At 42.1% G+C, this 13,934-nt stretch overlaps 1 protein-coding gene across 1 annotated transcript in view; it reads left to right on the top strand.

Moving 5' to 3' along the window:
* The window catches only part of OTOGL (otogelin like), a 316,314-nt gene that overhangs the window by 38,676 nt on the left and 263,704 nt on the right, over positions 1 to 13,934 (top strand). Inside the window, exons 13-15 of the mRNA XM_069764433.1 lie at positions 713 to 821; positions 1,314 to 1,360; positions 7,541 to 7,686. Of these exons, the coding sequence (XP_069620534.1) occupies positions 713 to 821; positions 1,314 to 1,360; positions 7,541 to 7,686 (302 nt within the window). The remainder of the gene's footprint in view (positions 1 to 712; positions 822 to 1,313; positions 1,361 to 7,540; positions 7,687 to 13,934) is intronic.

Here is a 13,934-nt window from a genome sequence, read left to right as displayed (position 1 = left end):
AGATACCTGGAGCGCTCCCGGTAATCAGCTGTTCGGCACCGCAGCTGCATGTGCCCCGGCTGTACGACAGGCACAACACATGCATGGAGGGCCTGTTTGTTGGGCTCTCCATGTGTTGTGACTGTCACACAGCCGGGACACATGCAGCTGTGGCACCGATCAGCTGGCGCGCTCCAGGTATCCGGGTTCCTGATGCAGATTCTTCGGTAAGCGCTATTGGTTGCCGAATAAGGAGGGAGCCGAAGATGTTCGCTCATCTCTAATTACAACCACTCATATCATGACAGTTATATAGTTGTTATTGCTTGTAACCATTCTAACCTATTGCAATACCTTGCTCATGGAGTAAGTGACATAGCGAATCAGAAGAACTATACTACATTTCTAATTGGAGGTATTTTCTAATATTATTATTACACCTACTACATATTGGGATAGGATCTTGGAGATGGGAATACCTATTTAACCTAAAAAACAAAGACGTAGTGAACAAACGATTCTGTGAGCACAAACTCTTATGGTGGATTTGGTCAAGGTATAGGCCGTTATTTAGACACATACAAAATTTGCAGGATAATTATATTAGCAGGTCATTTTTACTCTACCATAAATATTAAAGTACAAGTATTTAGTAAAAATAATACAATTTTGTAAGATACACTTACTTATATGGAGTTTCAAAAGATATTCTCCACTTTTCTTCTTGAACTAGGGCTGATCCTGGACAATGGTTCCTGTGTTTCTGTTACTAGCTGTCCTTGCATTTACCATGGAACAGCCTACCCAGCGGGTTCTAAAATTGAACAAGAATGCAGCATGTGGTAATTATTACATTCGTTGTTTGTTTTTTTTTTGCCTGCAGTATTTTTTGCCATCATATTTTGTAATGCTCTATACAGACATATTGTCCCCGATTCAGCTTTGAAATGGTGTTGTGCCAAAATGTAGCGACTTTTGGATTTTCAAAATAGTTTCTCCCAGCTACGGCGAAGTGGCTGGATCTGGGATATGATGGGGGCTCGATGGGGCATGACACCACATCTCATCTAATTTATGAAGGGAGTGAGATTTCTCGTGCAACGCCCCCTCATCAAGACCGATGAGAAAATCGCCAGTCTTGATGAATCAAAGCCATATTGTTATCACTCACATCAGTCTCTTCCTTGAAGAGCTTGCAGTCTTATTTTCTTACATACACGCAAGGCCCAATGACATAGAAGCTAGTTAATCTATTAGTATGCTATTAGATGCATTTTGATAACACAACATTGATACTTACATTTCTGATTTTTGCATGTCCATTTTTCTGTCAGTATTTGCACTGGTGGTGTTTGGAACTGCACAGAACATGAATGTCCAGGTAAGTTTTTAAGATTATGAATTAATCAGATCAACGAAGATCATGTCCCCTAGAACATATATGTCTCTTGACACAAATGAAGTATATGTAAACAATGTTTAGGCACTTCTTTTATTAGAGAGATGTTTGACTTTTCAAAGAAAGAGCCTTTTCTGGTGGACACACATAATGACGCTCAGTTCTTGTTAACTCAAGTATCCATCAGAATATTGGCGATGAGTGATCCTATACCGAGGTTGGCAGTCCAGATTGTTTGCAAGTAAATACTGGTGGCGCTGTTATTTACATTCTTTCTTATATAGCGCCATAAATTCCACAGCGCTTTACAGGCATAATCATCGCTGTCCCCATTGGGGCTGTGACAAAGTCACTGGTAGTGTAATAGAGGGGAGATATGTGACACTGCGCTTAATGGCATCAGTGATATGAAACCAGACTGCTTTCCTCCAGCACACTACAAGTTGTGAGAGTTAAGTTAAAGTTGAATAATGGGCTGGTTTCATGTGGACATTCATAGAGTGGGAGGGAGGGGGTCCACCATATCTCCAAATGCAGAGCTGACATGACCTGCGTGATGTCATAGTCATGTGGTCAGTCACATGATGGAAAGAGTCACATGGTCTTGGGTTTAAGTACATGGACTCTACAGGCAGTCTGAGTTCAGCAAGACTGGAGAGAGGATTCTCCAATGGTTTGTGTCTTGTAGAGAATAGACTGAACCTGTGTTGCCCCAGTGCGGTATGCCACCCGCAATGTATGGGCTGTGCTGCAGCGTTTTTGTTTTTCTTTGTTGTTTTCCTGTTTTAGCCGGAAAGGCTGAGTTTATTTTCCCTCATGTTGGTTTATGCAGCTTAATAATAAACCAACCCAGGATTTAAAGAGACGGTGTTCCTATTTTTCTACCTCCATATACTGCCACATGAGTTGAACTGCCACAGGGCTCACAATCTAAATTCCCTATCTGTATGATTTTTGAGTGTGGGAGGAAACCGGAGAATCTGGAGTGAACCCACGCAAACACTGGGAGAACATACAAACTCCTTGTAGATGTTGTCCTTGGTGGGATTTGAACCCATGATTCTTGTGCTGCAAAGGAACAGTGCTAATCACTAAGCAATTAACCATAACAGACTGGAGTGTCTTCGCAAAGAAATGTCAATCCATTTTATTTTGAAGGTAATACTTTAATAGTGGCAATGGGGAGATTTACCTGTCTTAGGCCGAGGTTATATGAGTGTATGTTCTCTCATCTGAGAGATTTGGGCCAATTATGTAAATGACACTAGGCTCAAACTCTGTCAGAGTTTGATCAAAGTGTCATCTTAGTGTGATCTGATTCTCTCAGATGAGTGATTTGTCTCACAGGTGTGGAAAAGACGGAGAACTTAATATCTCCTTCTTCTTTATTGTGACATCTGTGTGCAGTCTAATGTTTTACACGCACCCAGAGACTTTTATGGGAATGCGTGCTCTGATTTTGCAGGGCCACTCAGCATGCTGCGATTTTTTTTTCTGCCTAATCATCAAGTCATGAGAAAATAATTGCAGATTGGCACTGCCCCATAATATAACATTGGGCCGAGTACTATCTGATAAAACATCGTATAGCCCTGGGCAGTGTTATACACTCATGTGAGCGAGCCCTTATAGTAAGAATTTCTTTTGTTGCCCTCAGCATTAAGAACTAAACTTTTATATGAATATACTCTAATTGGTTGCGATGGGCAAGGTTAAATATCTTAATTAATCTCACCCAATATCACTGAGGAAGCAGGAGGACATAATCTTCACTTGTTCAATAAGGGGGACATGAGTGTCAATGAGGAACAGTTGCTGACATAATCTTCATTTGCTAAAATGGGGAGACATCATCTTGGCTTGATGCAATTATTCTAACCTCAATATCTTGTAAAAAATATGATAATTATTTTTATATTTGCAGATTTGTAATTGTGTTTTCCCAGCATAACATGAAAATATGCTAATTTTAATCTTACTTAATATCATCACTGTTATGATTTAATTGCTGTACTGTTTGCAAAGCAAGTTGATGGGCCATACTTAAAGAAGCACTACATCTTAATATATTGCAATTATATTATATAGCACTGTGTTCTTGCAATTGCTCATTTTGCTTTTCTACCCAGCTAATTCTTCTGTTTCTATTATGTCTATGACATTATGTGATTAGCTTCTAAGCTCTACAGTATGTAGAAACAGGAGGTCAATTTACCCCGTATGACTCATAGCTCAAAGCCAAAGTCTATGGTGAGGGGAAGAGCAAAGCAGTTGTGTCAGGAGGTGAAGATTTCTGCAGAGACAAGAGACTTCCTGTTTCTACATAGAACAGAGAAAACAGATGAATTAGCTGGGTAGAAAGGCAAAATGAACAATTGTAAGTACACAGTGCTAGATAATATGATGATTGCAATATATTAAGAGGATAAAAACTTGTATGGAAGGAGTGCTCATTCACTAAAATTACATAAAATAGAAAAGTTTTACCCCGAAAATGTCAGTTTGGGTTTCAGTTACCGTAGGGGCAGAAGGAACCTGCCTATAGACATATAGTATTTCCATACTGTCCCATATCCAACAGGACTGTCCCACATTGGGGGAAATGTTCAATTGTCCTGGGAGGTCAGGACCATGACCCGACTTCAGCTGTGTCCTCAATTGAAGTCAGGACACTCTGTGCAATGCGGCAATGCCTCCTGACCTAGGCACCGGACTGGGACTTAAATTCAGCCTTGGCATTTGAAAGAACAGTGCTGTCCCTGCCTCTTTCCTCACATAGGAGTCTCTATTACTAATATTACTAATATTACCCTGCCTGAAGGAAATCAAAATTTACTACAACATTAATATTATCAATAATGTTGCTGTATTAGATTTAATAGTAATAATAATGATAATAATAACAACAATAAAACCACAATAATAATATTGCAATATAGCAGACAATTACCACCAGCCCATAACCAAACATTACCATTATATACAGTAGTGATAATGCCACCATAATAATTAATAAAAACCATTGTACTAAGACTGATATTACCGCCATACATTTACCATACAATAGTAATATTAATACTCCGCAGTCCATATATGTGTATACTGTAAATTTACTCACCAGTGGTATGCTTGTTGATTGCAGTCATTCATGTTCCATTTTCTTTTTCATTTGGCCTAGACTGCCATGAACATTGCCTCCACCCATACCACATTTATGCAATACATTTATGCAATATGTAATAGAGACATCTTTGGCTTTTCCAGCACCCTCCTTACATTCCTCCACCTCTACACAATCCATTTAACCAGTGTCCTAAAAATAATAATGCCCCTTCTGTGCCCTGATATAGTAATAGTACCCAACGTTTTTGCCCTACAGAAAAACAGTGCCTCATCTGTGCCTTTACACAGTAATAATTTTCCCTCTTTACTTCCTCATAGTAATAATGTTCCACTGTGCTTTCTTATTATTGTATAGCACCGTATAGAAATGATGTTCCCAATTGTTCCTTAATAATAATCACCCTGCCCCTACCTTAATATTAATCCCCCTTGAGACTTTATAATAATAATGACCCCGTACCTCCTTACAATAATATTGACCTTCAAAAAATGATCCCACACAGTATGATGGCCACACAAATCCCACACAAAGTATTATGCTCTACAGTACCCCACACACTTAGATGGTCACTACAACCCTAGACATGCAGTACTATGAAGGTTACCATAGCCCCACATACAGATTGATGATTACCACAGCCCCCTTACAGTTTGAAGCCCCACAGCCACCCCACACAGTATGATGTCCCACAACTACCTCACATAGTATGATGTCCAACAGCTCCCCATACAGTATGATAACCCCTTAACCCCCCTTATTACCTCATGCAGTATGATATCATTCTCATTCCTTCATATTATTATTATTTATTATTATAGCACCATTTATTCCATGGCGCTTTACATGTGAGGAGGGGTATACATAATAAAAACAGGTACAGTAATCTTGAACAATACAAGTCACAACTGGTACAGGAGGAGAGAGGACCCTGCCCGCGAAGGCTCACAATCTACAAGGGATGGGTGAGGATACAGTTAGTAAGGATAGAGCTGGTCATGCATTGGTTTGGTCGATCGGTGATTACTGCAGGATGTAGGCTTGTCGGAAGAGATAGGTCTTCAGGTTCTATTTGAAGGTTTTGATGGTAGGTGAGAGTCTGATATGTTGTGGTAGAGAGTTCCAGAGTAGAGGTGATGCGCGAGAGAAATCTTGTATGCGATTGTGGGAAGAGGAGATAAGAGGGGAGTAGAGAAGGAGATCTTGTGAGGATCGGAGGTTGCGTGCAGGAACGTACCGGGAGATGAGGTCACAGATGTATGGAGGAGACAGGTTGTGGATGGCTTTGTATGTCATGGTTAGGGTTTTGTACTGGAGTCTCTGGGTAATGGGGAGCCAGTGAAGGGATTGACAGAGGGGAGAGGCCGGGTAATAGCGGGGGAACAGGTGGATTAGTCGGGCAGCTGAGTTTAGAATAAATTGGAGGGGTGCAAGAGTGTTTGAGGGGAGGCCACAGAGCAGGAGGTTACAGTAGTCGAGGCGGGAGATGATGAGGGCATGGACTAGGGTTTTTGCAGATTTGGTTTAGAAATGTACGGATCTATGAAATATTTTTGAGTTGAAGGCGGTAGGAAGTGGAAAGGGCTTGGATATGCGGTTTGAAGGAGAGATCAGTGTCAAGGATTACCCCGGGTCGTGTGAGATGGTGGAAAGACAATGAATTCTGTTTTGTCCATGTTAAGTTTTAGAAGTCTAGCGAGAAGAAGGATGAAATAGCGGATAGACATTGAGGGATTCTGGTTAGTAGGGTGGTGATATCTGGTCCAGAGATGTAGATCTGTGTGTCGTCAGCATAGAGATGATACTGAAAACCGTGAGATTCTATGAGCTGTCCCAGGCCAAAAGTGTAAATGGAGAAGAGCAGGGACCCTAGAACTGAACCTTGCGGGACTCCGACAGATAGGGGGCGAGGTGAGGAGGTGGTGTGTGATTGGGGGGTGCTGAATGTTCGGTCAGTTAGGTATGACGAGATCCAGGATAGGGCCAAGTCTGTGATGCCAAGGGATGAGAGGGTCTGTAGTAATAGGGAATGGTCCACTGTGTCAAAGGCAGAGGCATATAGTGTGATATCCCTACAATCCATCTGCCAGTGTCAATAATGTAAGAAAAAACAAACAAAACAATGTTTTCTATTTCTTGTATCTCAGTAGGCAGTGCAATGCAGTGACCTGATCGTGCCATCCACATCCAGAAGGCACCCTGCTGGAGTAAGTGATGGAGCAGGGAGCCGGTGGCTCTGTGCTCCACCACAGCTATTAATGGAATCAGTTTCAAGATGACTGCTCTCCTGATTGTGCAGGCACACTGCCATGCATTTTCAGTTCCTCCTTGGAGGAAGGGCTGGTGTATGTAATCAAGACATTTAAAGGGGTTGTCATCACTTTCTAAAATTTTCTTTATCTTGACAGGGTAGAATGAAATGGTAAATGGGTATGGCTAGGGATGTGGATAAGGACTAGTGATGAGTGAGTGTACTCGTTGCTCGGGTGACCTCCGAGTATTTATGACTGCTCGGAGATTTAGTTTTCATGGCGGCAGCTGAATGATTTACAGCTACTAGCCAGTATGATTACATGTGGGGATTCCCTAGCAACCAGGCAACCCCCACATGTACTCAGCCTGGCTAGTAGCTGTAAATCATTCAGCTGCCGTGATGAAAACTAAATCTCCGAACACTAACAAATACTCGGAGATCACACAAGCAACGAGTATACTCGCTTATCACCAATAAGGACGTGGCCTAAAATTTTAAAATCTGTCCCACTTTTCTTCTTTCAAGGTCGGGAGATATGCTGTAGGCAGCCATAACTAAAAGACTCTTACTCCCTAACATCCCATCCCTGCAGGTCTATTCTCATTCAAGACAATAAAAAGTCGTAATAATGATGTGAATGGTCTACCTTGGAGCTCTTTAAATACAAATCTAGTACTATTGAAAGTAATTGTAGTAAAAAAATAAAAGAGTACCAAAAATCCTTTCTTAACCATTTTGAATGTGAAACTTACACTTTGAGGGAAAAAACCTCTCTTTTCTTTTACAGCCGAGTGCTCTGTGGTTGGCGATTCTCATTTCACAACTTTTGATGGTCGTTATTTCACATTTCTGGGCTTGTGTCAGTACATTCTGGTTAAAGGAATTGGAAAAGATAAATTTACAATTACGTTACAGAAATCTTCTTGTGAGCAGGTAAAGGCATCGTTTCTAAAATTACTATTTCTTATAACACCAATTTGCCTGTTGTGTGTAGAATTAGGGTGCTGTTACTTGTTTTTAGCTGAGCTGCTTTAAAGGGGTTGGCCGATCTAAATTGATAAGTCTGTAGTTTCTCTGTGTGATGGCAGACATATGAATCCCCCCAGCACACGCACTATGCGATGCAAGGATTCCTCAATTTCTGACCCGGGACCAGAGGGCATGCATGCGTTATACATACTCCTAGCCAGGGTCCGTCTAGCGGGCAAGGTCTCGTTCCATACACTTGTATTGAGGGAGGCCAAGCCCCATATAGTGATGCGGCCATTCAGTGGACAGCATTTGGCCGGGAAAATGTTTTATGCATAAGTACCCATCAGCCCCGGCTCAGAAACCGGAGAATCCTTGCAGCACACATTGTGCGCTGGGGAGGATTCATAATTCCGCATTCACATAAAGTGACTGCAGACTTTTCAATTTAGACCGGACAACCCCTTTAACTGCACTTCAGGGTTGAAGAGTCTAAAATAAGTCACAAAAGTCAGAACATATGCACAGCAAGTCATTTGACCATGCTGTGCGTATATTCATTCTTCTTGGCGTTATTTAGCGCTTTTTCATGTGCGTTCCTGAAAAAGCCGTTGTGTGCACTTATCGTTATAGAAGCTTTACTGACGTCTAAGACGCATTGATTAAATAGTTCTGCCGTGAAAAAGATCAAGAAAAAATATCCTATTTTCTGATGCAGCAAATGCCACTTGCCTTTTGTATTATTGCTTTGCCATTCCATGAATATCTTTTGCATGGGTGCCCGAGAATCAGTTTCTATTACAACACAAACAGGTGTCTTAATAAAACACATCAATCTTCTGATTGGCAAGAAGCACTCCAATTTACCACCAAGCAGATGAATGAAGCTTCTCAGTTGTCCACTTGTACTCAAGACACTGTCTGAGTTGAGCATTGATAGAACATACAAATTTTAGGATGTCATCCAACTGAAGAGCTGCACTAAATCCAACAAATAGTTTTACACAATTGGTCCTTTGTCTAGGACTAGATTACCTTCAAAGTCCTGGAATCTAAGCCCATACAGCAGGTATTTCGCTTTTTAGATCCAAGTGAGGCACTTATAGTGTGTGGATAGACGAACAGTTAAATAGATAGAATGATATTCCACCTAATCTCCCTGAGAATGCCCTTAAGAGAAATAATGCTTCAGGTTCTACGCATTCTTCATTTGGAAGTCAGTAAGAATTACTAATGAATTTATAAATGATAGCATAGAATTATCGCATCCAAGCTATGTTTACATGGGATGGTAATCATAAAATACCTTCATTTACTGCCATTTATTGATTTTGAAGATGGCCATTTATTCTTAAATCTGATATTGATGACTTCTGTAAAATAAACATGCATTTGCAGTACCCACACCAATCAGCGAATGCCTATTGCCATGCTTCCTGGAAGAACATAATGTTTTAGCCAGGACACTACACTGTGTAGTGGCCATTCTTGGGTACTGCAGCTCAGCTCCTATTGAAGTATATGGGAGCTAAGATGCAGTACTCAAGAATGGCCACTAGACAGTGTATGGAACAGTGGTGTACTTCCAGTAGCCAGTGGCTGATTGATGGCAGACCCCCCCCAAATCTATTAATTATGATTTATCCTAAATATAATACCTCAGACACCTGCAATGATTCTTTTAGTGGTGTAGATATGAGAGGTGCAAAGTAGAAGTCACAGCCTGGCCCTGGTTTCTGAGGGGACTCAAAGTCCTCTATACCACATCAGAGGAACAAGTAAAAAGATACAAGTGTAAGCAGGTTGCACTGACAGACAGAAGGCAGAGCAACGGTTATCAAATATAACAGTTTTAATTTATTAGGGGGTCATCTCCTCGCAGGGAGGTGCAGGGTTAAATGGGGATAATAACGATTGTAAAGGATATGCAGAGTTAAGGAACAATGAATCAGATAACGACAGTTCTTGTGAATGACTTAATGAGGCAGTAGTTCCCCAGACTGTGAATTCTGCTGGGAAGTCAGTAGCGCCAACAATGGCGCTATGGTGCTTGTAAAATAAGGTTTAGCTGGTAACGGTGGGGCGTCTTCCGGCGGCATCGGTCGGTGTACGGTACCTTCCGCTGAGCCCTTAGTCCATGAACATATGCGGCCAGAGTAAACAAGGCCGCAGCACAATCAGAGTCTTCCGTGGGTGGGAAGGTATATGCTGGTAAGGTGGGCTGAAAACGTCTGTCCAGTACCCAGTTTGCTCTTTGCAGCACATGAGCTGTATTCACGGTCACAAAGCACATGGCACCTCGCTCTCTTCCAGCTATCAGGCGCGCTGCACTTCTCTCTCTGTGCTGCACGCTGCCTGTTCCCACCAACATTGCTGGAGCAATGTTTCTCCAACGAGGTCCTGCAGACCACGGTCTAATAACGAGGGCAGCAGCTAGCAGTCCTGAACTCTGCATCTTACAAATGCGCCTTTTCTGGAGGGGCGGGGTGCTGGTGTTTGTAGTCGGGGGGGGGGGGCAATAACCATGGTCCCTTCCTAGGCTATGAATTTCAGCCCGCAGCTGTCTACACAACCTTTTCCGGCTATTAATTATAGGGGGACCCCACGCCATTTTTTTGGGGGTCCCCCTATTTTAATAGCCAGTAAAGGCTAAATATACAGCTGCGGGCTGAGATTCATAGGCTGGAAAGCTCCATGGGTATTAACCCCTTCCTAGGCTACAAACATTGGTTCCCCAGTTTCTGGCTTTCCCTCTCTGGGACAGAAAATTGCACGGGAGCCCACACCATAAAAGTCCCCTAATTTGCACACATACTATACTAATTGTATTGGTCACTGACATCTATATATCTAACTATTCTGCATGGAATTACTGTATGTAATCCATGTCTTCTAACCTGTCAGCTTCTGCATTGACATTACAGGAGCCGACAAATGAATTATCGGCTATTCTTCTATCTATCTGTCTATGAAATATAAATATATATATATATACTGTATATATATATGTCACTGCCATATATATATATATATATATATCCACGAACAAGAAAATGCAAGCAGGGCGCACAGTCTCTTGCACAGAGGTTATCTCCAGACACCTACCTAACAACTAGGTGCTCAGCAGCGGTTTAACCCCTTCATGACCGTGGGATTTTTCATTTTTCCGTGTTCGTTTTTCGCTCCCCTCCTTCCCAGAGCCATAACTTTTTTATTTTTCCGTCAATTTGGCCATGTGAGGGCTTATTTTTTGCGGGACGAGTTGTACTTTTGAACGACATCATTGGTTTTAGCATGTCGTGTACTAGAGAACGGGAAAAAAATTCCAAGTGCGGTGAAATTGCAAAAAAGTGCAATCCCACACTGGTTTTTTGTTTGGCTTTTTTGCTAGGTTCACTAAATGCTAAAAATGACCTGACATTATGATTCTCCAGGTCAGTACGAGTTCATAGACACCTAACATGAGTAGGTTATTTTTTATCTAAGTGGTGAAAAAAAAATCCAAACTTTGCTAAAAAAAAAAAAAAATTTGCGCCATTTTCCGATACTCGTAGCATCTCCATTTTTCATGATCTGGGGACGGTTGAGGGCTTATTTTTTGCATGCCGAGATGATGTTTTTAGTGATAGCATTTCGGTGCAGATACGTTCTTTTGATCGTCCGTTATTGCATTTTAATGCAATGTCGCTGCGACCAAAAAAACGTAATTCTGGCGTTTTGAATTTTTTTTCCCGCTACGCTGTTTAGCGATCAGGTTAATACTTTTTTTTAATTGATAGATCGGGCGATTCTGAGCGCGGCGATACCAAATATGCGTAGATTTGATTTTTTTTTATTGATTTATTTTGATTGGGGCGAAAGGGGGGTGAATTAAACTTTTATATATTTTTTTTTTTTTCACATTTTTTTAAACTTTTTTTAAAACTTTTGCCATGCTTCAATAGCCTCCATGGGAGGCTAGAAGCAGGCACAACCCGATCGGCTCTGCTACATAGCAGCGGTCATCAGATCGCTGCTATGTAGCTGAAAATCAGGTGTGCTGTGAGCGCCGACCACAGGGTGGCGCTCACAGCTGCCGGAGATCAGTAACCATAGAGGTCTCAAGGACCTCTATGGTTACAATATACAAGCATCGCCGACCCCGATCATGTGACGGGGGTCGGCGATGACGTCATTTCCAGCCGCCCGGCCGGATGCGGTAGTTAAATGCCGCTGTCTGCGTTTGACCATTTCACCGGTCTTCATGAAATTCAAACTTTTATTGGCAACAAATCCAGATAAAATTCATGGCTGGGAACGACGGAGCCGAAGCTCGTGTGAGCAAGGGAGAGCTCACATGAGCTTCGGCTCCGTCGTTCCCGGCCATGAATTTTATCTGGATTTGTTGCCAATAAAAGTTTGAATTTCATGAAGACCGGTGAGTGCCCTCATCTTTTCTTATATATGTATATATATATATATATATATATACACACAGTATATACACCTATTCTAGGTGTATATAGCTATTCTATCTATTCTATTCTATACTGTACGCGGCAGATCATTTCCCTGCTTTTAATTTATCTATCTATCTATCTATTATATATATATATATATATATTAGCTGAAGAGCCTGGCATTGCCCGGGCATAGTAACTAACTGTGGTTAGTTATAACAAATTATAATGATTATCCTCCATCCCATAGTCCCGTACCCATATACACATCATACATATCCTCCATCTCATAGTCCCCTGCCCATATATCTATCATACACATCCTCCATCCCATAGTCCCGTGCCCATATACCCATCATACACATCCTCCATCCTATAGTCCCGTGCCCATATACCCATCATACATATCCTCCATCCCATAGCCCTGTGCCCATATACCCATCACACATCCTCCATCCCATAGTTCCGTGCCCATATACCCATTATGACATCATCTTTCCTATGGCAACCATTCTGACATCATCGTCGCCATAGAAACCTATTATGACATAATCGTCACCATGGCAACCATTGTGACATAACCGTCACCATTGCAACCAATTTTGACATCATTGTGACAATGGCAAACATTATGACATAACCGTCACCATTGCAACCTATTATGACATCATCGTCGCCATGGCAAGCATTATTACATCATCGTCAATACACACATACATACACACATACACTCGTTTATATCTATATATATAATTGCCTAAGGGTTTTTCCGTCTGTCTTTCTGTCTGTCTGTCTTTCTGTCTGTATGTCTGTCCTGGAAATCCCGGCTCTCTGATTGGTCGAGGCCGCCAGGCCTCGACCAATCAGAGACTGGCACAGCATCGACGTAGAAATCCCGCGTCTCTGATTGGTCGAGGCTGCCAGGCCTCGACCAATCAGCGACGGGCACAGCGACGATGATGTCATAAAGGACGTAAAAAATCCCGCGTCTCTGATTGATCGAGGCCGCCAGGCCTCGACCAATCAGCAATGGGCACAGCGACGATGATGTCATAAAGGACGTAGACATCTCACGTTTCTGATTCAGCGACGGGCAAAGTATCGACGTAGATGTCATAATGGTTGCCATGGCGACGATGATGTCATAAAGGTTGCCTCGACCAATCAGCGACGGGCACAGTCTGCCGCGAATTCTGGAATCATCATTGTCCATATACTACGGGGACATGCATATTCTAGAATACCCGATGCATTAGAATCGGGCCACAGTCTAGTCTATATATATAATTGTCTAAGGGTTTTTCCGTCTGTCTGTCTGTCTGTTCTGGAAATCCCGCGTCTCTGATTGGTCGAGGCTGCCAGGCCTCGACCAATCAGCAACGGGCACAGCGACGATGATGTCATAAAGGACGTAGACATCTCACGTTTCTGATTCAGCGACGGGCACAGTATCGACGTAGATGGCATAATGGTTGCCATGGCGACGATGATGTCATAAAGGTTGCCTCGACCAATCAGCGACGGGCACAGTCTGCCGCGAATTCTGGAATCATCATTGTCCATATACTACGGGGACATGCATATTCTAGAATACCCGATGCGTTAGAATCGGGCCACAAACTAGTATATATATATATGTGTAAATGACTTAAAGAATTTCTCTATGTAAAAGCTCATATTAAAATCGCACTGCATCCGGATGTAAATCGGGTGCTAGGTGTGAAAAATTGGACTGTACTCGCACAAAAAATGCATGACACTCTCATGACAATT

This window comes from Ranitomeya imitator, chromosome 4 (genome assembly GCF_032444005.1).
Source record: "Ranitomeya imitator isolate aRanImi1 chromosome 4, aRanImi1.pri, whole genome shotgun sequence".
NCBI lineage: Eukaryota > Metazoa > Chordata > Amphibia > Anura > Dendrobatidae > Ranitomeya > Ranitomeya imitator.
The sequence above is the reverse complement of the archived record's forward strand: the minus strand, read 5'-3'. Positions and strand labels throughout refer to the sequence as shown.